Raw genomic sequence first — 26,098 nt, 5'->3', positions numbered from 1 at the left:
TTTAAAAACAGAATTCCGGAGGAGGAATGACATATCCCAAGAAGAGAGAAGGGGAGCAGCAAGACTTTGCTGCAGGTCTCACTTGCATCTCCCGTTACCAAGCGCAAGAGACAAACCACAGGTCCATAATGCTTACGAGCTTTTAGGCGCATGTGGCTGGCAACTGCTGGAGAAAGCATTTTGAGCTTGAAGAAGAGGAGGAGGAGGAGTTTGGATTTGATATCCCGCTTTATCACTACCCTAAGGAGTCTCAAAGTGGCTAACATTCTCCTTTCCCTTCCTCCCCCACAACAAACACTCTGTGAGGTGAGTGAGGCGGAGAGACTTCAGAGAAGTGTGACTAGTCCAAGATCATCCAGCAGCTGCATGTGGAGGAGCGGAGACACGAACCCGGTTCCCCAGATTATGAGTCTACCGCTCTTAACCACTACACCACACTGGCCCTCTGATCTTATTAAGCAAAACAATTCTGACGTTCTTATTAATGTTTCTTGAACATAAGAGGCTGCCTTGAATCGAGTCAGACCACTGGTTCATTGAGCTTAGTACTGTTTGCTCTTGACTGGCAGTGGCCTTATAACGTCTTTGGCAGGAATCCTTCCACCAGAGACCCTTTAACTGACAATGCTGGAATCAAACCTTGAACTCTCTGCACGCAATGTGGTTTAAAACTGAGCTGTCATCTAGTTCCCTCCATGTACCGACGTACGCAAGGAGGCATGTTCTGTTGGCTCACCTTCAATTTCAAGTTTCGACGTCACCCCCAAATGCTGTTGGGTTCTGCATCATGATAAGCACTGAACTACACAACTACCCTGTAAGTCAATGCATTAATCGCTTCCTTTCACAGATGACATTACGGAGGCCAGATTATCAAGACAACATAAGGAGTAGAATCATAGAGTTGGAAGGGGCCCTGAGGATCGTCTACCCACTGCAATGCAGGAATATGCAGCTGTCCCATGTGGGAAGCGAACCTGCAACCTCATGCTCTTAACCAACTGAGCTACCCAGGCCGAGCAACATCCAATGCCTGACCATAGGAGACCACAATTCCTAATCTACTTTTTGTTGCTATAAAAACCAAGGACTATTAGTTTAGAAATGTCATTCTTACTGGGGGTGGGGGTTGAGGGTTGGACTACCTTAGTGGAAAGCACTCAGTGGTCATCTTCCAGCAGTGGCTGGGGCCTGACCCAAAAGTGGCCGGGACTACATAAACACCAAACACACAATTCACACACATGCACCTCTATCTTACATGCATTAGGACAGTCTTAAAGGTTGCTTTCCAAGTCAGGAGTAACAAGTTCACAATATTCTGTTCCTTGGCTCAGGGAAAAAATATGGAAATATTACTACAACATGATGTACATCATCAATACTGGGCTAGAAGCCAGGCTCTAATAGTTATACACCGAGTATCTGTGATCCCATTGTCTAGGAGTGTTGCCTGGGAATCCTAGCCAGAGCAAGAAGTGGCTTTGTTGTTATCGCTTCGATCTTAGAAGCTGGTATTAAGCAAGTGCTCTGCTAGCTTGAGGGCACTCTCACATAAACATCTGAGGAATTAACGCCACCCTCCTCCTCATTATTATTAAATATAATAAATAATGATAGTATTCTAATGAAACCTGCTAGATATCTTGGGAGCAGGGGGTCTCAGCCTAGAGCGGTGAGATGCTCTCTTGGGGCTTCTTCGGACATTAAGGATTTCTTGCACACAGAACAGTTCCTTCTAGGAAAATGCTCATGAACAGCATGGAGGTAATGACAAATGGCCATGCATCTTTTTCCCTCCATGTGCAGCACATGTGTTAATTGCAGCAGAACCCTGGTGCGCAAGTGATGGCCCAATCTACTTCCCATGGAAGGGTTTTGTGATGTGTAAAGTGGCCCCGAGTCAAAATGGAACTGTGTGAGCTTCTCCAAGAGGAAAGGAGCTCCAGTATGAGGTCAACATGTTGGAGAATACACATCAGTTTTAATGAAGGCATGACCTTGTACGTACAAAAGTTGGACACAATAGCTGCCATCTCAACCCTATGGATCTAGGTCTATTAAATTACAGGAGCAAGCCAGCAGTTAATCACACCAAGCAAACTCTTTATTAGCAAAACAAGATCTGCACAGGAGTGTCAGGCCCAGTGAGAACAGCAACTCAGGTCTGGCCCCCATGAAGCCTTTGCCAAGACTAAACGCCCCTGCCTCCACAAAGGCTTCTCTCCGGGGTTTTTCCAAGCAATTGGAGACTGTGCCTACATGCCTGCCTTTGCTCCTTCCGCTTCATGCCTCTCCTGGTTCGGGGGAGGGGGGAGCTTTTTGCAGCAGGAGGGGGAGATACCCATGCCTCCTCCTCCTCCTCCTCCTCCTCCTCCTCTTCTTCTTCTTCTTCGGCGATCACTCGTAGCCGAGTAAGATTGCCTTCCATAAACACGATTTTAACAATGGGTCCGTAAGTAACTGTGGAGGCCAATTCTGGATCCACACGTCCTTCCACAGTGGGGACATAGGTTTCCAGGTGGGAGTTGATCACGGTGTGGATTTGCCAAGAGTGCCTTCCTCTTAGCACGTTTCTCCCTTGCGTCCTGAGATGCCTCTACACCAGCCTGACTCATGTCTGCCTCTTGGCCTCCCTTCTCTCCTGTTTCTGCTTCTGCCTCTGGACTTCTCTCTGCCACAGACTCTCCCAGCCCACTAAGCCCTGTTACCTCTTCAGTATATACCGTATTGGCCCGAATATAAGCCGCACCCAAATATAAGCCACAACTTTAAAAGTCAATACCTGAATATAAGCTTCTCCCTTAAAATTCCGCAGGCACTCACGCCCGTTCTGTTTTACCGTACGTCTGTTTCAGCAGTGATATCGTAAAAGCCAATTTTTGTAAGGTCACAAATTTAAGCCGCACTTTAACTTTTCACGGTCAGAATTGTGGGGGGAGTGAGGCTTATATTCAGGCCAATATGGTAATACCTGGTTTGCAGGATTTGCACAGGCTGCCAATCAGCTACTGGGCCAAGTTCAAGGTTTGTGGCACTAACTTATAAGGGACTACATCTCAAGAGCGAGGTTATTTGAGAGATCACCCTTCTATACCCAGTAGGCCAATGTGCTGTGCAGGAGAGTTTCTTCTTTAAAATCACACTAACTCAAGAGGTGTGCTTTCAGCGTGGCTGCCCCTGTTCTGCAGAAAAAGACACCCCCATTGAGAAACAAAAGGTACTTCCCGGGAACAACTGAAGACATTTCTGTTTCAGCAAGATTTCCCAGCAGGATGAAAAGGTCTCTCTGCCTTTAGCTGTTCATTTTGTACAGTTTCTAAAGCGTACTTTGCAACTGCTTTTAATGGTGTTTTTAGTTGTTCTTTTATGGAGTGTTTGCAAATCACCTTGAGAAAAACGCAAAATCCCATTCATCAATTACTAAACAACAATAGAGCATGCTAAGAAATGGCTGAAGGGATGGCTGAAGGGGAGGGAAGTGGGTGGGTTGTAACATTTCCTGATTTCACATTGCCAATAAGATATATGACTGCGGGCTGGTTAAAAAGTCTCCAGAGTGACTAATCAATACCAAAAACATTGCACAAGACCTGCAATTCCTTCCCACTTTTCAAGAAAAGCATGTGCAATGAAAGGCACATTTGCACGGTGCTTTAACAGTCCCCATTTGGTTTGGTTTTACGACTTAATAATAAAACCCCTATTTATGGAAGATGAAAGGACAGGGAACTCTTACTACATCGTCTGTGCAGTTCCCTCAAAGTGGTCTGAAGACAATGCAGGGATCCGAAAGTAAGCGTGCAATTCAGAAGTGTGCATGCGAATCAATAAAAAGGCTTTATTTGTGTGTTTGTGAGGATACTATCAAGCTTGAGATCATCACAGAATTCAAGGACAGTAAATCTCATGAATCCCAGGCAATTCCCAGACTGCGCAAGTGGGCTTTCTGAACAGGATTAGTCCTTGGAAGTTACTGGCGTTGAAGAAAACGAGGCATCTTTTTGGGTGAAGGTGCATAGGGCTGGTTTACAATTCAGACTTCCTTTATAGATTGTAAAAATAATAATACAGGAGTTCTCAGAGCGTACAGAACAGAACTGTTCCCTCTAAAAGCAAACTTGGGGGTGGTGTGCCAATCAAACTGGAAGCAAAACAGAGGTTCATGAAAAAGTCCTCATGAAAAAGCATCTGCATTTTAGTGTGGATTTCTCCTGATATACTTATTTTTGCATGCAATTTTGCCTAATATTTTTAATATGCCATTTCCGCAAATATATGCATTTTTAACCATGCTTTACCCAAGTATATGCAATTTTGTACATATTACTTGGCTGGAGAACCACACTGCAAAATCTGGAGTATTTTGAAGGAGGGCTGTGCTTCAATTCTCATATTGTTTTGGAATGTGCAAATTAGGCAGGTTCGCCTTTAACGACAAACCAAGTTGAATTTCTCCCTCGTCCCTGTGGGTACGGTAGGCTATCTCATAGAACAGCCTAGCCATTGCATTCTGCGCTAGCTGCAACGTTGCCTTGAGCTCCGCCCCCCTTTTTTTAAAAAAAGGGAAAACTGGGGTAGAAACCTTCCAATCAAACAAGAGTGAGGGACTTCTTCCAAGCATCTAGGATCAGGGCTATACCTTCCATGAGACAAGGTGAAGCGACTGCCTTAGGTGGCAGGTTCTACAGGGGCGGCGGCAGCTCTGGCATGCTCCTTGGACCAATGTTGCCACCTTTACAGTGGCTTCACCAGTTTGGTGCCTTCCAAGTGTTTCTTGGGAGAAAAGCAATGACAAACCTAGACAGCATCTTAAAAAGCAGAGACATCACCTTGCCTACAAAGGTCCATATAGTTAAAGCTATGGTTTTCCCAGTAGTGATGTATGGATGTGAGAGCTGGACCATAAAGAAGGCTGAGCGCCGAAGAATTGATGCTTTTGAATTATGGTGCTGGAGGAGACTCTTGAGAGTCCCATGGACTGCAAGAAGATCAAACCTATCCATTCTGAAGGAAATCAGCCCTGAGTGCTCACTGGAAGGACAGGTCGTGAAGCTGAGGCTACAATACTTTGGCCACCTCATGAGAAGAGAAGAATCCTTGGAAAAGACCCTGATCTTGGGAAAGATGGAGGGCACTAGGAGAAGGGGACGACAGAGGACGAGATGGTTGGACAGTGTTTTCGAAGCTACGAACATGAGTTTGACCAAACTGCAGGAGGCAGTGGAAGACAGAAGTGCCTGGCGTGCTATGGTCCATGGGGGTCACGAAGAGTCGGACACGACTAAATGACTAAACAACAACAAAGTGTTTCAGACCACATCAGACTCTTCCCAAAGTGTCAGGAGGACCCTAAACCTTAACATGGAGACAAGAACACTGACCTGCTTTGCAGAGCTGCAATAAGCTAGAGAAAAATGTGTGGCTTTGAACAGTCTTAAGTGCTATGGGAATACTAGGCACGGTTATTATTTCTATTACTGCAGTGATGATGGATATATAAATTGCAGTCAGCTACAGGTTATTACTGTGCTACCTCCTCTCCCTACATTTCTACTCTCTCTCTCTATATAGATGTATATTCCTCCTAGGATAAATGCAGAATACAGTACTGTAGAATGATCCCCTATCTCCGCTGGTGTGACCCACCTTCAATAGTGAACTGGCCTGCAGTGAGAATGAAAGCATTTTAAACGAATGAAGAAAGAGCAAGCAAAGGCAGAAGAGAGAAAATGGGTCTTAATCCCCCACTTTTCAGAGAGAGAAAATGACAGGATGTGCACAACTGGGTTTACTGAGATAAAGGACCGTTTCCCCCAAGTACCTTGGCAATGCACTCACAGAGAGGGCGGTGGGCTCTTGTAGGCGTTGCTTTTTTGGAACGGCAATAAAACGTGACCTTTGAGACTCATTTTTCGCATTAAGGAGTTTGGAGTAGGAGGAGAGACTGCCCCAGGCTTTTCTCCTTGACACGGCGCCAAATGTGTCGTCACAGAGCTTCAAGTGCTTGGGATGGGAACTTACAGAACGGCCATTTCTCCAACTCAACTTTTCATTAATGCTGATAAATCAAAAGCGGCTGACGCAACGGTCCACATTGCTGCAGCGGCATTAGAGCTACCACCATGCACTCTGACCCGTAGCTTGTTGGTAGGCTATGGGAACATTCCCCCTGACCAATATTCTAGACCCCTTCCTAGAACATTCATCACTCATTAAAGCCAAAAGCAAGTCTCTAGAAGGGTGGTACCTGGTTTTCAACATCAGGATATATACCAGCTGAACATACTGATATATCACTAACACAATGTCTGATATAAGGATGGAACTATGTAGAGGTATTGGCTGGCTTCATGGTTTTCCCCACATTGTGATTTTGTATAACACACACACACACACACACACACACCATGATTTGCTATCTATTGTCAGCTCAAACATTATGAAATCAATACAGTGGTACCTCGACTTAAGAACGACTCGACAACCGAATTTTTCGACTTACGAATGGGGCAAATGGCTGCACGCTTACGAATTTCTCAACATCCGAACGGAAACCGCGGCGGTTTTAGATAGGGTTTTTTCGACTTACGAATTTTTAGATTTTTAGATTTTAGACTTATGAATTTTTCCGTTTCCAATGGCGCTTTTCGACTTACGAATTTTTCGACCTACGAAGGTGCCTTCGGAATGGATTAAATTCATAAGTCGAGGCACCACTGTATCATGATATGGATTTCAAACCGGTTTTGGATGATAAAGTCAAACCTTGGAAGTCTAACAGCTTAAGTTCCTGAACGTTTTACCTCCTGAACGTCACAAACCCGGAAGTGACTGTTCCAGTTCGCGAACTATTTTCGGAAGCCAAACATCCAACAGGGCTTCCGCAGCTTCCCATGCAGCCAATCAGAAGCCACGCTTTTGAAAGCCGAATGGACTTCCGAATGGATTCCGTTTGACTTCCAAGGTACGACTGTATATAGATCAAATCTAGTCTCTAGCCCTTTGGCTCATGAAGATAAGGGGAAAGAAACATGCAGGCAGTGCCATGGAACTAGCAAACTTGGGTGATGAGGATGACGGAACATAAAAGAGGTATCAGCGCTACTCCTCCGCCTGCTGCCTCCCCCCCCCAAAAAAAAACCAACAACAGCACGACAACAACGACTGAGCACCCTCATTAGCTACAAAAAAACTGAGTACAGCTGAAAATAAAAATGGGAGTGGTGATGGAATAGAGTAGCCTCAAGAAGGACATGGTTGGCTAGCACCCTAAAAGGAAGCACTGCAGTGTTTTGTTGCAGGTCCCTGTTATTCTGTTCCAGGGGTCAGCAATCTTTTTCAGCAGGGGGCCGGTCCACCGGACTATTTTTGTGTGTGGGGGGGGGTGGTGGTGAACGAATTCCTATGCCCCACAAATAACCCAGAGATGCATTTTAAATAAAAGCACACATTCTACTCATGTAAAAACACCAGGCAGGCCCCACAAATAACCCAGAGATGCATTTTAAATAAAAGGGCACATTCTATTCATGTAAAAACACACTGATTCCTGGACCGTCCGTGGGCTGGATTGAGAAGGCGATTGGGCCGCATCTGGTGCACGGGCCTTAGGTTGCCTACTCCTGTTCTATTCCACTCTCCAGCAAGAACATCCCACTGTTTTGTCCCCCCCCCCAAAAAATAATAATAATAATAATAATACAGAGGCACTGGGAAGACTAATGTCTGACACTTATTTGTCATTATACTAGAAATTTAACTTTGCAGACGTGATTTAATAAACCAAATACCTTCCAATGTACTGGGCTATATTTATTCCCATTTTTGCCCTTATACAGGTATCCATGACCATGTTCTCCAACACACACAACAACAACAAAGTCCCCACTCCCTGCAAAGCTTCTGCTGCAAGTCAGGACCTTACCTTTCCGGAACAACTCCTGAAGGCTTTCCGCGCTTTGATTCAACACAGCCCATATTTCTTCTTCATGCAGTGGTCCTCCCCGAACCTCCAGGGCTTCAGCTAGTGACACATGCATGTTATCTGAGGAATCAAGACAAGATGACACTTGTTCAAGAATGCGCCAGGACTCCATTCAGGCCTTTCTGATGCAGTACTATTTGCATAGAATTCGGGAGGAATTTTGCTCTGAAGGCAACAAAAGCAAGGGGAATTCAAACCTACCTACAAAACACAATATTTAGATTCCTGAAAACATCTTGCATGCACAGGGCATACGAAGAGGGGTTGCTTCCAGTCAGAGTAGACAGTTTGGGACTCGACGGACCAAAGGTCTTATTGGGACTAAGGCAGTTCCATAGGTTCTATTCTCACTTAAATGCACTAAGCAGCATTCCCCCCCCCTTACAGAACTGCCCTGGCTAAGTTCAGTAACTGTAGGGTTAATTTTTGTGCTCATATAAATCTTCCTGTCTCTCACATCAGGGCTAGTAGCCCAGAGACAGGCAGGGAAAAATAAGGAGATGTTTGGTACTGTCTTATGCTGACCAACTCTCCAGACAAGGGTCCTTTCCCAGCTCTCCCTGGAGACACAGAGGATTGAACCTGTGACCTTCTGCATGCGAAGTATGTATGGCTTTGCCATTGAGCTACAACCCCTCCCCTAACGCAGTCTGTCTGCAATTCACCAACTGCAAGTTGCTCGGACTGAAGCATCAGGACAAAATCCAGAGCTTCCTTAGGGCCAGTACACTCACTAGGGCAAGACGGTTTCAACACATAACTGCACTGGCTGCCAATTTGTTTCCGGGCCTAATTTAAAGTACTGGTTTTGACCTGTTAAGCCTTAAAACTCAGGACTGCAAGACCTCATGGACGTCCTCTTCCCATATGAACCAACCCAGACCCTGTGATCATCATCTGGTGCCCTTCTTAGTGTGCCTCGTCCATGAGAGGTCCAGAGGGAGGCAACATGAGAACGGGCCTTTTCTGCGGTGGCTCCACGCTTGTGGGGTACGTTCCCCATGGAAGCCTGCCTGGTGCTTTCATTACATATCTTTAGGCATCTAGATAAATGAAATATCTATGGACTTTCAAACTGTAAGGGTTTTTGTTTGTTTGTTATCATGGGATGTATTTTTAGGTTTTCATATTGTAAACTGCCCTGTATAGAATTATTATTATTATTAATATGACCCAACTGGCTATGTGTGTCACCTGATCTCTGCCGATTCGGAAGCTGCAGTAGCACCACTTAAGACACTTGTAATGATGGCGCTACAGCACAGCTGAAAATCGACCAGCGATTCCCTCTGGGCTGTTTTGCGAACCATCCCTAAACATAATTGGTGTTGCCTGTTTTATAAATCTTATTGCCCAAGACAGTGATTTACCGATGAGAGAATTTATGGGTAAGAACTTATTAAGTATCCAGCCAGCTGCTATCAAGAAAGCAGCTTTCAAGTTTCAACAGCTCCTCCGCTATCAAGACCTGTGTATGCTGGGGGAAGAGGAATCGCCTCAAAAAACAACCCCAGAACTTCTGCAACAAGAATTTTAAAATCTTCAGCCCGGATAAATTGTGCAAATACAACACATTTGAATGAGTTCTTCCTTTCACACAATTCATTCTGCTTTTGGAAGCCACAACGACAGATAAGGAAGCTACACAGGATACTGAAGCTCTGCTCCTTGGAAAAGTCACTCAGCACTTCATTTAGCACCAGGCACAGTAAACACCGTTTTAAGCATGTATTTTCAACCATAAGGAATAGCAACCTGTTTTTTTTTAAGGAATGTTGATATTCTGCAGCAAATACTATACAGTGGAACCTTGGTTGTCGAACGCTTCGGAAGTCGAACATTTTGGCTTTCAAATGGCAACAACCTAGAAGTGAATGCTTCCATTTTCGAATGTGTCTCGGAAGTCAAACAGCTTCCGAGGCGCTTTTCTCAATTTTTTCAATGGATTTTGTCGACCGGCAATTGCACCTTGGTTGTTGAATGTTTCAGAAGTCAAATGATCTTCCAGAATGGATTGCTTTCGACAACCAAGGTTCCACTGTATTCTGAAGCCAAACTTATATATTGAAAGCACACTCAGTTTTCCAATTACAGGTAGGTAGCCGTGTTGGTCTGCCGTAGTAGAAACAAAATTTTAAAAAATCCTTCCAGTAGCACCTTAGAGACCAACTAAGTTTGTCATTGGTATGAGCTTTCATGTGCATGCACACTTCTTCAGATACACAGTTTTCCAAGTGTGGAACCTAAAGTGGTCAAAACAGTACCATCCACACAAAAAAGGGAGGCGTCAACACCAAAATTTCCAGAAGCACATAACACTTTTATAGTAAAAACTTAAGGGACAAACTGCAGAACTGCCTATTGAGGACTGAGGACAAATTCTTCTGAGAGTATCTGATGACTGCTGGGGCATAGAGGGAATGAATCATAGAATCATAGAATCATAGAATCATGGAGTTGGAAGAGACCACAAGGGCCATCCAGTTCAACCCCCTGCCAAGCAGGAAACACCATCAAAGCATTCTTGACATATGGCTGTCAAGCCTCTGCTTAAAGACCTCCAAAGAAGGAGACTCCACCACACTCCTTGGTACCAAATTCCACTGCCGAACAGCTCTTACTGTCAGGAAGTTCTTCCTAATGTTTCATTGAATGAAACATTATGTTTCATTCCTAATGAATGCAATGAAACATATTGAAGGGGCTGTGGCTAACTGGAAGGAGCCACAAGAAGCACTTCCTACTGCATTTTGTTGCAGGTACAGTTGTTAATTAACACACACACACACACACACACACACACACACACACACACACACACCCTGTGAGGGACGAGGGATACAGGGAAGTCCCTCCCATCTTAAGTTCCAGCCCATCCCCAAGCGCGGGAGAGAGTAAGGAGAGCTCTGCCTCCAGCGGAGAGTCAGGAAGTGGTGTCCGAGGCTCAGGCAAGGTTGTGGAGCCCAGGCCGCAGGTGGGACAGGAAGTAGGACGCACAGGGGGGAGGCCAATTCCCCCAACTCCCGAATTGCGACGCAAACGTAGGGGGAAGAGGTTGGGTCTGCCAAAGCTGTGGTGCTGGAAGAAAACGCGCCAATCGCCATTCGGGAGTTCAGACACCTCACCTTAAGGATGCATTTTTACTGCTCTGAACACTGTAAATAATCAGCACTTAATAAAAACCTTAAAAGACCATGCTGGAGTCGTTACTCTAGAGTAGCCATACCAGGCCCTCTGACACACCCCAATATAAGCACATTAAAAATTGCGTGACTGTCTTTCACAGGTTGCCACCATTGTGAGAGAGGCTCTAGAGTGCTTCAGGTGGCACATATTAAATCCAACCTGAGTCGTGGGTTTTGTCCTCCTGTGCTGGTATTTCCAGGTTGAAAGTCTGAACCTTTGTGACTAAAACAGAAGTGAAAGCTCATGTTTTAATAGCTTGAGTTCACTTGTTCGCCTAGAGCCATTTCATAGTTGCTTGTAATCCCATCATCATGTACTGCCAAGAATTATATGCCACAGATGTAGTAAAGAAAAGAATGGTGCAGCCATGAAAACCACCAGTTTGACAATGATGCTGTTTCTTAAAAGCCCTTTATTTCTGCCATAAAACTACCAAGACAATGTTTGCTTGATTTGATAATAGATATGAGAAAAGTGAACTCATACAACTTTTGATGCCCCACATGGCAAATTTGGCTAAAATATATCAGGGATGGGGGAAAGAAAATTAAGCAAGTTGCAGGTTAGGTTTTTTTTTTAATTGAACCAAAGAACCACAGAATTTAAGAGTTGAAAAGAAATCCCAAGGTCATCTATTCCAACCCCCCTGCAGTACAGCAAACACAGCTAAAGAAACCCAGACACATCACCACCCAACCTCTGTCCATGATAAGAAGTTAATCAACATGATATACCGGTAATGGTAAAAGGAATACCATGGAAAATAATGGATCATCATAAACCAACTAGTATTGGAAATATATATAGCACAACTGAAAGAAACAAAGGTTTCCAGTCATGTTGCCCATACAGGCTGTGGCTATATGGGCCAATAATCTGACTTTGTTTAGGCAGCTTCCTATGTTTCCCTACACGTTTCCCGTACTGGCAGCTCATTCATCGCAGTGTCACATACCGTTGAAAGAGCACCCCCTTCAACAGCCTTGCCTTGGCCTTCTGCTATACCTGTAGCATGCAAACCAACCTTGAAAGATGTTCCACGTGCAACACATTGCCATAATCCAATCTGGAGGAGGTTACCAATGCCTAGACCAGGCATCCCCAAACTGCGGCCCTCCAGATGTTTTGGCCTACAACTCCCATGATCCCTAGCTAACAGGACCAGTGGCCGGGGAAGATGGGAATTGTAGTCCAAAACATCTGGAGGGCCGAAGTTTGGGGATGCCTGACCTAGACCAACGCCACAACTAAAGCATCCCAATCCAGGAACGGACACAACTGTTGGCACCAGTCAAAAAGATGGCAGAAGGCACTCCTAGGCAATGAAACTGCACCCAGTGTCAAACACGTATCCAAGAGCATCTGCCAAGCTATGCACCTGTTCCTTCAGAGTCAACCCTCATCCAAAAAGAGGCAATTTCCCTGACTTGAAAACCACTCACCCACATAGCCTCCATTGCACTAAGATTCAAAGCTCAGTTTAATTACTCTCATGCAACCCACAGAGCTCCTGAGCAGCCACACTTGATTCAAATTTTATGGAGATGTACAGTTACGTGTCCTTAGTGTGTTCATGACACCGTTCTTCAAACTCTGCTCCCAATGGCTTCATGTAGATGATAAACAGCAGGGGGGGGGGGAAACTGTCCCCTGCAAAACCCTATAGCAGGCGCCCCCAAACTCCGGCTCTCCAGATGTTTTGGACTACAATTCCCATCTTCCCCAACCACTGGTCCTGTTAGCTAGGGATCATGGGAGTTGTAGGCCAAAACATCTGGAGGGCTGCAGTTTGGGGATGCCTGCCCTATAGCATAACTGACCAGGGGCTGAAGAGCACTCCTCAGATATCACTCTCTGGAACCAACCCTGGAGATAAGAGTGGAGCCACTGCAAAATAGTACCCAGAATACCTATCCTACAAACCTGGTCTGGGAGGATACCATGGTAGGTATTATCAAATCCAACAGTGAGATCTAGGAGGAGAAGCACAGACGCTCTCCCCTTGTCTTGTGCATTAACTAGCTTACCAATGCCAGGAAGTGTGTGGTATCACCAGCACAGCCTCATTAACTGGTCATTGTAATTATTTTGCTTTTATGTTATTACATCACTGTCTGTTCTTTTCTCATTTCATTTTTCTCCCAATGTTCCCTCCCACACGAACTCTCGGCTATGTGCATATTTTGTTGGGTTTTTTAAATGTTTGTAATTGATTTAAATGAATGGAAGAATTCCCTGAATGCTTAGATCCAGGTTTGGGACAAACACTCTCTTGGTAAGCGAGCCCCAGCAGAGCAAATCACAAAACATGCAAGAAAGTAAAGCTTGGAAATATAGGCTGATAGACCTTTAAGATATTCCCTTCTAAATTCCTTCCAAAGTTCCCCTTATGCTTGGTCAGTTAAAAATGTTTACTTGCAAACACTTCAAAGGTCAGATTCATGTGCTTTTCAATACAGCAGCAAGAAAAAACAGGCAGCAAAACAGTTTCAAAAAAGTAAGAGTTTCTTAATTATTTGTATAGAAACACAAATTATAGAAACACGGTCTAAGCTTGGAACAACCAACTCATATATACTTTCTGATCAGAGTCACATGGTGGAAGAGATTAAACAAAGGCTTTGGTAACCCTTCCTCCCAAGGTGAGGGGGTGTGACCTAGTTAAGTCTGGCAGAACTGCTTACTCTATGGTCTTAACCCCTTCACGCATTAACTAGAGCTAAGCATGCTTGTTATATGAGACTGATATTTATCCCCCATATATGTCTGCCAATTCGGAATTACACTTCATGCGCTGGCAAAGTAGACTGTGGTCCACAAATGTTCATGCCACGGTGAATTTATTACTCTTAAAGCAGCCACAAGACACTTTGTTGTTTAAGCTTCAACAGGCTAACACAGCTACCCCTCTAGAAAAAAGGGCAGTTTTAGTTAGCCTTAACCACTAATGATTATGCAAGGAACAATAGTTAAAGAAAATGAAGGTTGGTAACGGCAATGGCATTGTAGCAGATAGAACAGGCATAGGCAAACTTGGCCCTCCACATGCTTTGGGACTACAATTCCCATCATCCCTGACCACTGGTCCTGTTAGCTAGGGATCATGGCCAAAGTTAACTTTTTCTGCAAATGGTGGGGTTGCTGCTTAATTAAAGAATGCAGTTTTATTTCCAAGTAAATAAAATTATAACTGGTTGTCCTTCTACTCAGTTGACACTGACAGAAAACCCCACATGTACACTATATTTCTGTTGGAAGCCACCCAGAGTGGCTGGGGAAGCCCGGCCAGATGGGCGGGGTATAAATAAATTATTATTATTATTATTATTATTATTATTATTATTATTATTATTATTATTATTCTATAAAAGAATATAAACCTCAAGACCCCCACCCTTCTTCTCCCCTCTCTTCTTCCCCAACCTTATACTGTACTCAACACGAATGTCTCATAACAAATGTAACTTGAGTTGTAAGAAAGACTGTACAACCTGAAAAAAAGAGACGAGGCATGTACTTTTGTAAACCAAGAAATTCTTCAAAAATATTAATGATTTTGGAATAGGCAAAACTTCAGGTGCAGAGCAGTGCATGGGAAACCAATAGAATGCCCTCAACAGACCAAAGGCAGACCAAAATCTGGGGCTTAATAGTACTGAATAAAATGATATAAACAATTACGGGATGGAAGAATTGACTCAACAGAAACATTTAGAAAAACTGGCTTCCCTTTATCCTTCACTGGACCCGGCATCATACAAGGGAGTCGGTGTTGCTGGATATTCTAAACATGATGCAATATATTTACCGAATGCATTTTCGCTTATGAATGTGATTATGTAAATGTGAATTTTTATTTGTTGGGGTTTTTGTTTTTTAGAAAAAGGAAGTCAGAACGAATAGGTGGTTCTTGGGGAGTCGGCTGAACATAGTGATAAGAAGATTATGCTGGTGGGAAACCAAGTAGCAAATGACATTAAAATGTGCATAAGCACTTTTCAAACTCTTTAAGCATTAGCTAGATGAGCAGGATCAGGGCTATACGGCGGGGCGGGGGGGGGGGGGGTTAACCGTCTCCCTGAGTGCCAAAAATAGGAATGTTAAGGGGAACCCTGCTGAATAAGACCTAAGGCTCACCTAGCATCTTGTTCTCAAAATGCCCAACCAGGTGCACCTGGGAACCAAGAACACAACAGCACTTGGTTTCCAGCAACTAGTATTCCATGTGTGTTCCCTTCTCACACTGCTAATGACACCCAGTCATCATGACTAACACCCACTGATAGCCTTATCTTTCAGGAATTTGTCTAATCCCCCTTTAAAGGCATCCAGGTTGGTGAAAATTCCGGTGGAAACATAAATGGGAGCAGAAACTGCCAACGTTTCCTTATTCATCCCATGTCCAGAACAGAATTCAATCCAGTGAGTATAGTCTTCGCTGCTGCCATTGTTTCCGGTCCATGTGAGATGTAATTGGGTGTGTTTTCCTTCCACTTGCATTGTCTGCGCTAGCGCGGCAGCAAAAGATGGCGCCTTACGCTGCCACGGTGCCCAGCAGACCAGCTGGCTGCAGCCAGGCAGGTGGAGACGCTAGGTGCCAAAAGCGGGCGCCCAGACATCTCCATCCAGTCGCAAAAGGCCAACTGCCGGTTGTGAAATGCGACTGGCGTCCCAGCTAATTTTGAATGTTGCTTGGGACTACAACTCCAATCATCCCTGACTGCTGGCTGGCTGGGGCTGATGGGAGTTGGAGTCCAGCAGCATCTAGAGAGCACCGCACTGGCTACTCCTGCTGCTCTAAGCCAATAGCTTTTGAAATATGAGGACAGCATCCCTAGGGCTGGGTAGTGGGAATGCAGGGAATATACGACACCAATTCTTATCCTACTTCACGACACTCCAGTTAATCAGTGCCAAGCAGAGCACCGCATCGCATTCCTCTCTTGCACCCTGATCACAGAACTAGACCCGCATTACTTTTTCTCAGAAGTGGAGTCACGAATGCCAAAGTGATTTCACAATGGGTGAACGGCAAGCTTTCCCCCCCCATGAAACACGCACACCTCTGTTTTTAAATGTCCCAGATTCACCCGGGAACGAGACAAACTTGTTTCTGGACGTTTCGTGTATAACCAAATGACATATTCTAATCCCAAACTCCTGTTGTTCTTATAACAGCATAGATATATATCTATATCTATAGATATATAAAGTAGAAAGGAGTAGGGGGAAGGAGTATTTTGGAACACCCACTTTTAGGCACTGAACTTCCAACAATGCCACGTTTAGCCAACACATTACACCTTATCCTAAATTGCGATTCAACAAACTGTATTCAATTTCAACTACAAAGGCAAGTTTGATTCTTGTAAAAGCGAATTGCCCTTGTAAGTAATCACAGGGTTCTTGAATCGCGTTCTTCAAATTAAGGGATGGATTCACCTCTGCAGGCCGTCTTATACCACCTCGGCGGAGTGTGCTCCCAAACGGCACGTCTTTCTAGGTTTGTCTGCCCCCTCCTCACAACTTCCATTTCTAATTGGCATATGATCCAAGCAACTGCAACCAAGGCTAATCCAATAAACAAAAGTGACTAGCAGGATTTCAAAGAGTTCATTAGCACTGGTAACCCTACTTAAATGGGCAGATGAGCTCATTAGATCTCAGGAGTGGTTGCCATCAAGAACAGAAGTGCTGTTTTCCTCATCCCAAATTGTGCAAGTGTCAATTATCGTTAATTTATGGAACAAAGAACATAAGCAGAGTCCTCCTGGATCAGGCCATAGCCCATCAAGTCATAGAATAGAATATCATAGAATCATATAGTGAGAAGGGACCACAAGGGTCATCTAGCCCAATCGCCTGCAATGCAGGAATATTTTGCCCAACGTGGGGCTCAAACCTATGACCCTGAGCTTAAGAGTCTCATGGTCTACCAACTCAGCTATACTCCAGTACTCTGTTCTCACAGCAGCTAGCTAGATGCCCATGGGAAGCCCAGAAGCAGGACATGATTGCAACAGTGCTCTCCCTAATTGCAATTTCCAAAAACTGGTGTTCACGGAGGCATACTTCCTCCAACAGCGAAGGCTGAGAATAGCTGTTGTGGCTAGTAGCCACTGGTAGAAATTGTTTGCTCTGCTCTTGAAGCCATCTAAGTTGGTGGCCACCACCACCCACTGCGGGATGCAACCTGGTCCACATGACAACTGACTGCTTTGTGAAGCAAGACGTTATGCCACACTCATAGTTTAGAGATGGATGCAAATGAGCCACACAGAGCCTCAGGTTATAAGGGTGATTTAGAAAGATTTGGCTTCCACTTTTGCTTCACCGCAGCTCACTGCGGCATCTGAACTAACTAAACTATGGTTAACAAGCCAATCTGAAACCACGGTTTAACCATTAATCCAGGGATGGGGAACATGTTGCTGGATTCTTGCTCCCATCAACCCCAGCCAAAATGGCCCATGGTGAGGGATTATGTAGCCCAACAATATCTGGAGGGTCACAGTTTCTCCACTCCTGCATAAACTACAGCTGGCTGCAAAAACAATGAGATGTGGTCAATCAAAAAATGTAAGGGAAGGCTTCCTAACTCCCCTCCACAGGCATGCTGGACAAACAGGGGAATGTGCAAGCCTGAGGCTTATTGCAACTCACTCGCCTTATGCTAAACCATGGTTCAATATGACGTCCAAACTGGGCTAATAGCTGCCATGCTTCAAACTCTGGTTTTGAATGGCAGTAAAGCAGGAATTGCTGCTGGCTTAAATGTAAGTCCAGAAGGGATGGAGTGGCAGGAAGGCATATAAGATCCTGCCATCTGCTCACAATTGCTTAAGGGTGGTCATGAAATCAGCAGCACCCTGCGTGCACTGAATCCAAGCCCAAGGCTGCCTTAGTTCGTGCCCTTGCCCTTAGCTAACCACTAATCTCTGCCCCCGTGCACCACTAATGAATGAAAGAGTCAGACTTCCTTGACCAAGCACACACTCTCTCTAAATTTTATCCAAAACATCCAAACAGTAAGGGTTGAACAAGGCCAGACAGGAGGAGAGGCACCGTCAAATCTCCTGTTTTTGTGCCATTTCCCCAATCTAAATTACTCCCCCAAAGCTGCTATTTGTCCTCTGGGGTGAAGTATGCAAGCAACATCCAGGTGGCAAATCAACATGAGTTGTAAATCCTTTAACATCTGCAAATAAGCAATTAAATAAAATGTCATCTACTAGTCAAGGTGATTATTATACCTACCGTAGACAATACAGTATAGGTTAGCTATCTATTCAGTCTTAACTTGATATTTGGAGATAGGAATATCAGTGCAGTTACAAATATTTCTAACTTCACTGATAATACAGAGGCTAGCAGAATCTTGTCTTAGTGTTATCATCTTCTGTTAGTTCAGCTGTGGTCGCCTTTAATAGTTCCCTCTAGACATCCCAGTATTGCAAGACATTTCTGGAAGCCAAGTAGGAAAAACAGAAAATAGAAGCTGCAGAAATAATTGCTCAACTTCCTTTCTGACCTATGACATTTGTAATTCAAAGCCTTAATGGCTGCTTAACAGAAAACAAATTGTGTCTAAAATATTGAGTCGAAACAGAGTTCCATAGAACTTGAATAATACTTGACACTGAATGACTCAAATGCCGAGTTGCTCAATAGGTTCTAAGGTCTCACCCTGATAGTGCAATGCTGTGGTGTATTATGCAAGGCAAAGAATGGGCAGGATTGTGCTCCCAAGGCAGCTCCCAGGCCCCTCTCATCAAGGGACTGCAGGTTTTGGATGGCACCAGTTAGTTAGCTGCTATTTGCAGTCTCCCCTCCTTCCAAGTCTTCTGCTGCTAGGGTTGCCAGACTCAATAGAGGACAGGACTGCTGTGCCTTTAATTGCCCTGCTCTCTTTTGAGTCTGGAAACCTTAAAGAGAAACCAGCAGACCCTTTGTTTAATTTCCAAGCAAGGGGTCTGCTGGTTTCTCTTTAAGGTTTCCAGACTCAACAGAGAGCAGGGCAAGTAAAGGCACAGAAGTCCTGTCCTCTATTGAGTCTGGCAACCCTACCTGCTGCATGCAGAGAATTCGGGAAAATGGACTACCCTATCACTTTGTGCTAGGCAGATGGAGTAGCCTAATAGAATTACACCAGTCCTGATAGCTGCATGGGCTGTCAGTGAGCTAACGGGCCCAATTCAAAGTGTTAGAACTAGCAATCAAAGCCCCAAATGGCTTGGGACTCCAACTACCTAAAAGAGCACCTTCCCGAATTTCAACCATCCGGGACCTTATGATCGGCAGGTGAGGCCTTGTAGCTGAGGGCTGCCTGACTGGTGCTGACCCATGACAGAGACTTTTCAGTGGCTGCTCCCCATTTGTGGAATGCCTTCCCTAGTGAGGAGTGCCTATCTCCCTCTCACTGACTTTCATGAAGAACTCAAAAATAATTCAAGCTGGCAGGTTCTGGTGTCAGTTGCAGCAAAAGCCTGTTCCCCATTGGAATCCAAGTAGATATGACACACATTTTACAATCTTAATGCTACTGGAAGAATTTTTTATTTTTATTTTGACTGCGTCAGACCAACACGGCTACCTACCTGTACACAATCTTAATGTGATTTTCACAAATATATGCTTTTTAGTACCTATTACTTGGCTTGAGAACAGCACTGCAAAATTTGGAGACGTGATAATTTCAAAGAATGGCAGAGTTTCGGTTCGCATATTGTTTCATACCATGTGAATGAGGTAGGATTGCTCTTAGAATATGAACCAAATTGAATTTCTCCCGAACCTTCACCTAGGCATTTCCCTTCCTGGAACTATATTGGTCTTATAACCCTGAAAACTACTAAACCGGAAGCTGTACTATTGCCCAATAGTGGGTGGTGCAAAGAACAGGAGGAGACTTGAGTCTGGCTGTTGCAAATATGGTCTGAGATCTTACAAAAAGAAAAAGTTTGTATTCTTCAATGGTCTGAGTTTCCCCCACTGATGACCTATGATGAGTCAACAGCACAGACAAAGGCACGCATGCTTCCAGGGAAGATTAGGTGCATAGACTTGACTGGGTTTTACTTAATCGTGTGATAAATGGGAGCCACAGACCATTCATACAACGCTGATTCTCAGAAACAACCTAGCCCAGCAATCTCTCTACAAAACGTTGAGTTCACAGCTTGAGACCACTTGCCCTACACACTGTTTCTACCTTGTTAGAAAAGCTTTTCTCTCTGTGGTTGAACAAGAGCCGAGATTTCCTGAAGGACAGGTGGAATTTTAATCTCCCGGGATTGTACTTCTATTTTAGGGTCCTGCTAGGGAAGGGTTGCCACTGTCAATAGAGGGGATCCCTAGAAATCTGATTAAGGTTTTGGAACAAAGACAGCTTTGCAGCAGGAAACTGTGCATTTTAAAGTGACTTGGTCGCAGGCACCAGATGGGACAAGGTTGTGGAATCAGCTTTCCCTTTATCCCAGGGAACCAAGCTTCCAACCACCGGCTCCGTTCCACATGCTCTTTTTTTAACTGCTTGTCATTGCAAGTTGGAACTAGCTTAATAGCTTAATCATACAGGCATTTCTGTAATATCCATGAATGACTGCTTTCCTAAGAACATTCTAAAGAAATCACAATATCCGTAACCAGCCACAGGCAAGTCACCAAAAAAAGAGAGATGTCTCAAAGAGGAGTCTAATCATCCTCGATCCCTATCACACTGGCATCAGCTACAGCAAAATGAACACACGCTGTTTTCCGAAAGCATTTGAAGAAAGAAAGAAAGAAAGAAAGAAAGAAAGAAAGAAAGAAAGAAAGAAAGAAAGAAAGAAAGAAAACAAACTCGGGAGGTATAAAAACAGAAACAATAAAAGTTCAAAGATGGAACTGCTTTGAAGGATGAATTTCAGAAATATAGAAAGTTAAAATATAGAAAGTTGTCTTACACCAAGCAGTGAAGAACTAACCTTGGCTACAGCTCATAGTGAGGAGAGACCTGAACCACAAATCCTGGTTTGGACAAGCCAAGCTCAGTGTGAAGCAGGATCAAACCCAACTGGGGAGGAGCAAACTGGTTGCAAACTCATCTCTAAGAGCTCCCACACATTTATCCTGGACCTGCTCAACCAAAGATTGGGTTTACTGTGTCTTGTGGGACTTTAAGATGTGTCTTTAAGATGGGACCTTTGGCATGCAAACATCTGCTCTACAAATGAACTGTGGATCCTGCAGAACATGAACCTTGTTCTCTCCAGGGGATAGTCTGACAAGTTTAACCATTACAGCACCACATACCCACTGCTATGAGAGAGGAACTGGCTGAAATCAGGTAGACAAAGGCTGTGAACACGCCATATGTGTAAAGCAAATGACCCCCAAAGAAAGCTGGGAACTGTGCTCTGTGATGGGTAAACCATAATTTCCAGTATTCTTTGGGGGCAAGCATGCATTTTGAGAGTGTACTGCATATGCAGCCTAAATCCTTATATGAAGACGACAGATGTAGGAACTTTTCTTTTGCTTCCCTGCCTAGTCATCAAGAAGCAGCTCTTTTCTTTTCAAAGACAAGGCTACAACCAATTTACAAGTTGTTCTAGGTTTAAAAATACTCAGCATTGATTCTGAATAGGCGTATCACAAGACTACGTTCCACTAATGTTCCTGTTCACAAAAATGTGTAGCAGTTCAAGTTGCAAGACAGTAAGTAATGCCCCTTGAGCTCCTTTAAACCTTTGACCTACCCTTCCTTCCTTTCACAATAATGAGAGCATAAAATGAGCTGGTATAGAGTTTCTCTCTCTCACTCTAAATTTAAGTACAGTACTCTATAAAACAATATAGTCAGTATATAACGTGAGCAAAGCATGCTTTAGGTTAGATTTAAACAAACCAACCCAATACTTTTAAGGTAAATAATAACAGGCTTACAATAAACACTCCTATTATTTGATACCCAGCTTCTGATAAGCTGATAAACTGAGCAACCTGGGACCTTCTGAATGCAAGGCATGCTCTCAACCCATTGAGCCATTGCTTATAATGGCTATACTACGTTTGTTATAGTTGCTGTAATATACTTCATAGGGCATCAAGTGGGTGCAGAAGGCAGAACGAGTAGACCATGGCAACACAAGCCAGAGGCAGGAGTGGGAAAAGTAAAGATATCCATTCCTTGCAACACAAAGGTCTGTCACACCTTGCCACAATGAACGTTAAGGCAACCTGAGCACTAGAAATACGATTTAGTTCCCATTTAAAGGCATTTAACTCAGACCTTCCAAAGCAGTAGGTAGGTATTTTGTGTTTTCATATTGTAAAGTGCCCTGTGATCTTTGGATGAAGGGCATTATATAAATAATAATAATAATAATAATAATAATAATAATAATAATAATAAAACTATAAATGAACTGAAACAGACATCCACAAGCCTCCGAATTCTGAAATGCAGTTCTCCAGCCAAGTAACGTGTACAAAAATGTATATATGTGTATATGTGTGTGTGTGTGTGTATATATATATATGAATGAGAAAACAACATACAAAAATATGGAGAACTGAACTAAAGTCTGAAAAAAGAGAGAAATCAAAATGGACAGATTTGTCCCTCCCTACTTTGCGTCACCAAGAAAACAATGCTCTGCAAAGGAAGGATCCTGACCACAAGAGGCGTGTTCCTGACTCTGCATCCTGAACTTCCTGGTTTGACCTTCAGGTTGCTTCTAGCCCTACAACTTGAAGATAGAGCTGTCTCAGTCTAGAATTAATTATAGGGTTGTCTCATATGCAAAAAATGAAAAATGAAAAATGAAAAAGGAGCAGCTCAGATATTATTTCCTCCCAATCATTTTGAAAGTGTCGCACACATACAGTACCTTTTTATTCCAGTGAATTACACTGAAAGGCTGTGCAAAAATTAAAAATCTCCATAAGACTTTCCAACCAGGACAGGCTCCATCCACTTTGACATTCATCTTTTGTCAGGTCTCGTATCTTTACAGTCTAAGCCAACATAGCTTGGTGGCAGAGCATGCTCCTTGCTTGTAGGAGGTTGCAGGTTCAATTCCCTGGCATAATCAGTGATGGGAAAGGGCCATAGCTCAGTGGCAGAGCATCTGCTTTGCATGCAGAAGGTCCCAGTTTCAATCCTCGGCATCTCCAGGTAGAGCTGGGAATGTAGAAGTCTGGAAGAGCCACTGCCAGCCAGTGTCGACAATACTGGCCCGACTCTGTATAAGACAGCTTCCTGTATGTTCCTATGGCCAGGTCACACGTTATGGAAAAGACCTTTGCCTAGTGCCCTGCAGAATTACTGCAATAAAATTGGCTAATGGTCTGAACTGGTAAAAGGACGCTGGGGATGTTTTATTTAGAACATACATCAGTTGATGGGTCAGGACCCACAAATGGGCCGCACCACCAACTTAAGATGGGTCTCCTTGCTGTCACAGAGTCATAGAATCGAAAGGGATCCTGAGGGTCATCTAGTCCAAACCTCTGTAATGCAGGAATCTCAACTAAAGCATCCATGGCAGATGGCCATCCAACCTCTGCTTAGAAACCTCCAAGGAAGGAGACATCTGCCACATCTTGTTGGAGTTTGTTCCACTGTCAATCAGCTCTTACTGTCATAAAGTTCTTCCTGATGTTTAGTTGGAATCTCCTTTCTTGTAACTCGAATCCATTGGTTTGGGTCCTAGCCTCCAGAGCAGGATAAAACAAGCTTGCTGTCAGAGGAGGACAGGGTGCCTTTCCCCGCAGAAAGGAGAATTTCAGCAGAATTTCACTCCTGCACAACATCGGCTACCAAAAATCCTTCTTCTAGGAGGCGCCAATGTGGTGTCCTCTAGAATCTGCTGAACTCCAACTACCATCAGCCACAGCTAGCATGGAGAATGGTCCAAGAATCGTGGGAGTTGTAGTACAACCACGTTGGTCATCCCTGAATTAGACGGTAAAGGAGTCTTGTCCTCCTTTGCATCTGGTCACCTTAAAAGCCGCATTCCCCAACCTGATGCCCTCCAGACGTTTTGGTCTACCTGGGACCAGGTTGGGGAAGGTTGCCCAAAAAGCAGGTAGGCACAAATGGCTCAAAGAACTGTGGGTCCCATGAGGTGGCTGAATGGGGCTGAATGAACAACAGCTGAATGGGACTAGCTATCGTTTGCTTTCCCACACTCCTGTCAATCTGAGCACTTTGTCAATTTGTCACCTGGGTTGAAATCAATTCTCCGTCCACAGTGCTACACTTGCCTCATTATAAACTTAGGGGTGTGGTTTTTGTTTAGTATCAACTGATTCAGATTTGCAAGAAAAAATATATCTGTACAAAAGCACAAATGTGGCGCAGACTGGAGGAAACAAATACTTTCCTGCAACAGCAAATTTATAATTTGCTGCCCCAGACCATTAGTACAGCTGTGATGCCTCAATCAATATAGCAAGCTACCATCAGGAAACACACCTTCATGTTAAGGTTAGAAGAATATTACAACAGCACTGCGGACATATAGCCTCAAATGCTTGCAACACTGTGTCAATGACAATATAGTCTGGCACCACAAACATTTCCTATAAGCACTGTTCACTTATGGAGAGACAAACCCCTCCCCCTCTTTTTGAGAGAGAGAGAGGCTTATGTTGTCTAGCATAAATCTTGCAATTAGGAGGGTTTAGCTCCAGATTAGCTGAGAAAGCTACTCGCACGACTATGGCAAGGAAGAAAGGGGTGTGTGTATGTTAAGAAGAAAGTTGGTGCACACAAGGGAATTTGCATTTTATTCAATTGATTTTTTTAAAAAAGTGGATCAGATTTTAATAGAACATATATTCTTTTTATGTTATTTTATTTGTGTTATCTCTTTAATAAAACTTTAATTTAATTTTTTTAAAAAAAATCAGGTCTCGCTTTTTGAAGTTTGAGTTATATTGTGTCACTTTCCAAAAGCAATTGAAAGTGGCCTGGATTTTTAATACAAACATGCTATATATGCACGCATCTCTTCGAACCTAATTAATAATCTGAACAAATTAAAGACTAATTTTTCTATGTTAAGAAAAGCACAAATATTGGTTAAAAATATCTGACATCTAAGGGCAAGTGCTATGAATCAGATATGATAGGCCTTGCACTGCATTTCTCATTGTGGCCTAACAATGAATATTTCCAACTATCCAGTTCCGCATGCCACGCATTAAGAAGGATGGAGACAAACTGGAACAGGTTCAAAGGAGGGCAACAAATACGATCACTGGTACAGAAAACAGTCCTAAGAAAACTGGGTATGTTTAGCCTGGAAAAGAAGAGGGGCCATGAGAGTATATAGAATTGAGATTGCTTAGATGGTTGAAATATACTCGGAGTCGAGAGTGAATTTCATGCTCTTTATTCAGCTCATAGTCATCAAGGAGAAGAAGAGAAGAATGGCTCTTTTCCCAAAACCATCTGCTTATATACATTATTTACACAATGGGCCTTGCGTGATTGGCTACTTCAGGGATACAACTGTGGGCCAATCAGGTTGTGGATTGACTTCTGCCTGCAGCCTGATTGGCTGCTCCTACAGGCCAATCAGGTTGCAGATTCACTTCTACCAGCCGCCTGATTGGCTACTCCTGCAGGCCAATCAGGCTGCTGATTCTGAATCCTATTGTTCTAGGATTCAGCTCAGTACATAACAATGGTAGACCATGATACTCTTCATCTTGGTCATGGGCTCGAGCTCCAAGTTGGGTGAAAGATTCCTGCATTGCAGGGGGTTGGACTAGATGACCCACGTGGTCCCTTCCAACTCTACAAATCTATGATTCTGACTCTGAGAAAAGTGATGGTTCCTTTCCAACTGCTTGCATACACTCAGGATATTTTTATACTTCGAAAATGATAGGATGCCCTTCAAACACTCTACGGCTGGCCAGAAAGAGCAT

The 26,098-nt window shown here is 43.8% G+C and overlaps 1 protein-coding gene across 9 annotated transcripts in view; it reads right to left on the bottom strand.

Annotated features, from left to right (window-relative positions):
• Positions 1-26,098, bottom strand: part of PTPN13 (protein tyrosine phosphatase non-receptor type 13) — a 144,583-nt gene that overhangs the window by 90,849 nt on the left and 27,636 nt on the right. For all 9 annotated transcript variants that reach the window (XM_035114073.2, XM_060278416.1, XM_060278419.1 and 6 more), the window contains exon 2: positions 7,928-8,047. In XM_035114073.2, the coding sequence (XP_034969964.2) occupies positions 7,928-8,042 (115 nt within the window). In that variant the 5' untranslated portion in view covers positions 8,043-8,047. The remainder of the gene's footprint in view (positions 1-7,927; positions 8,048-26,098) is intronic.

Source organism: Zootoca vivipara, chromosome 9, assembly GCF_963506605.1.
Source record: "Zootoca vivipara chromosome 9, rZooViv1.1, whole genome shotgun sequence".
Classification (NCBI taxonomy): Eukaryota; Metazoa; Chordata; class Lepidosauria; order Squamata; family Lacertidae; genus Zootoca; species Zootoca vivipara.
This window is presented reverse-complemented; position numbering and strand designations above follow the sequence as displayed.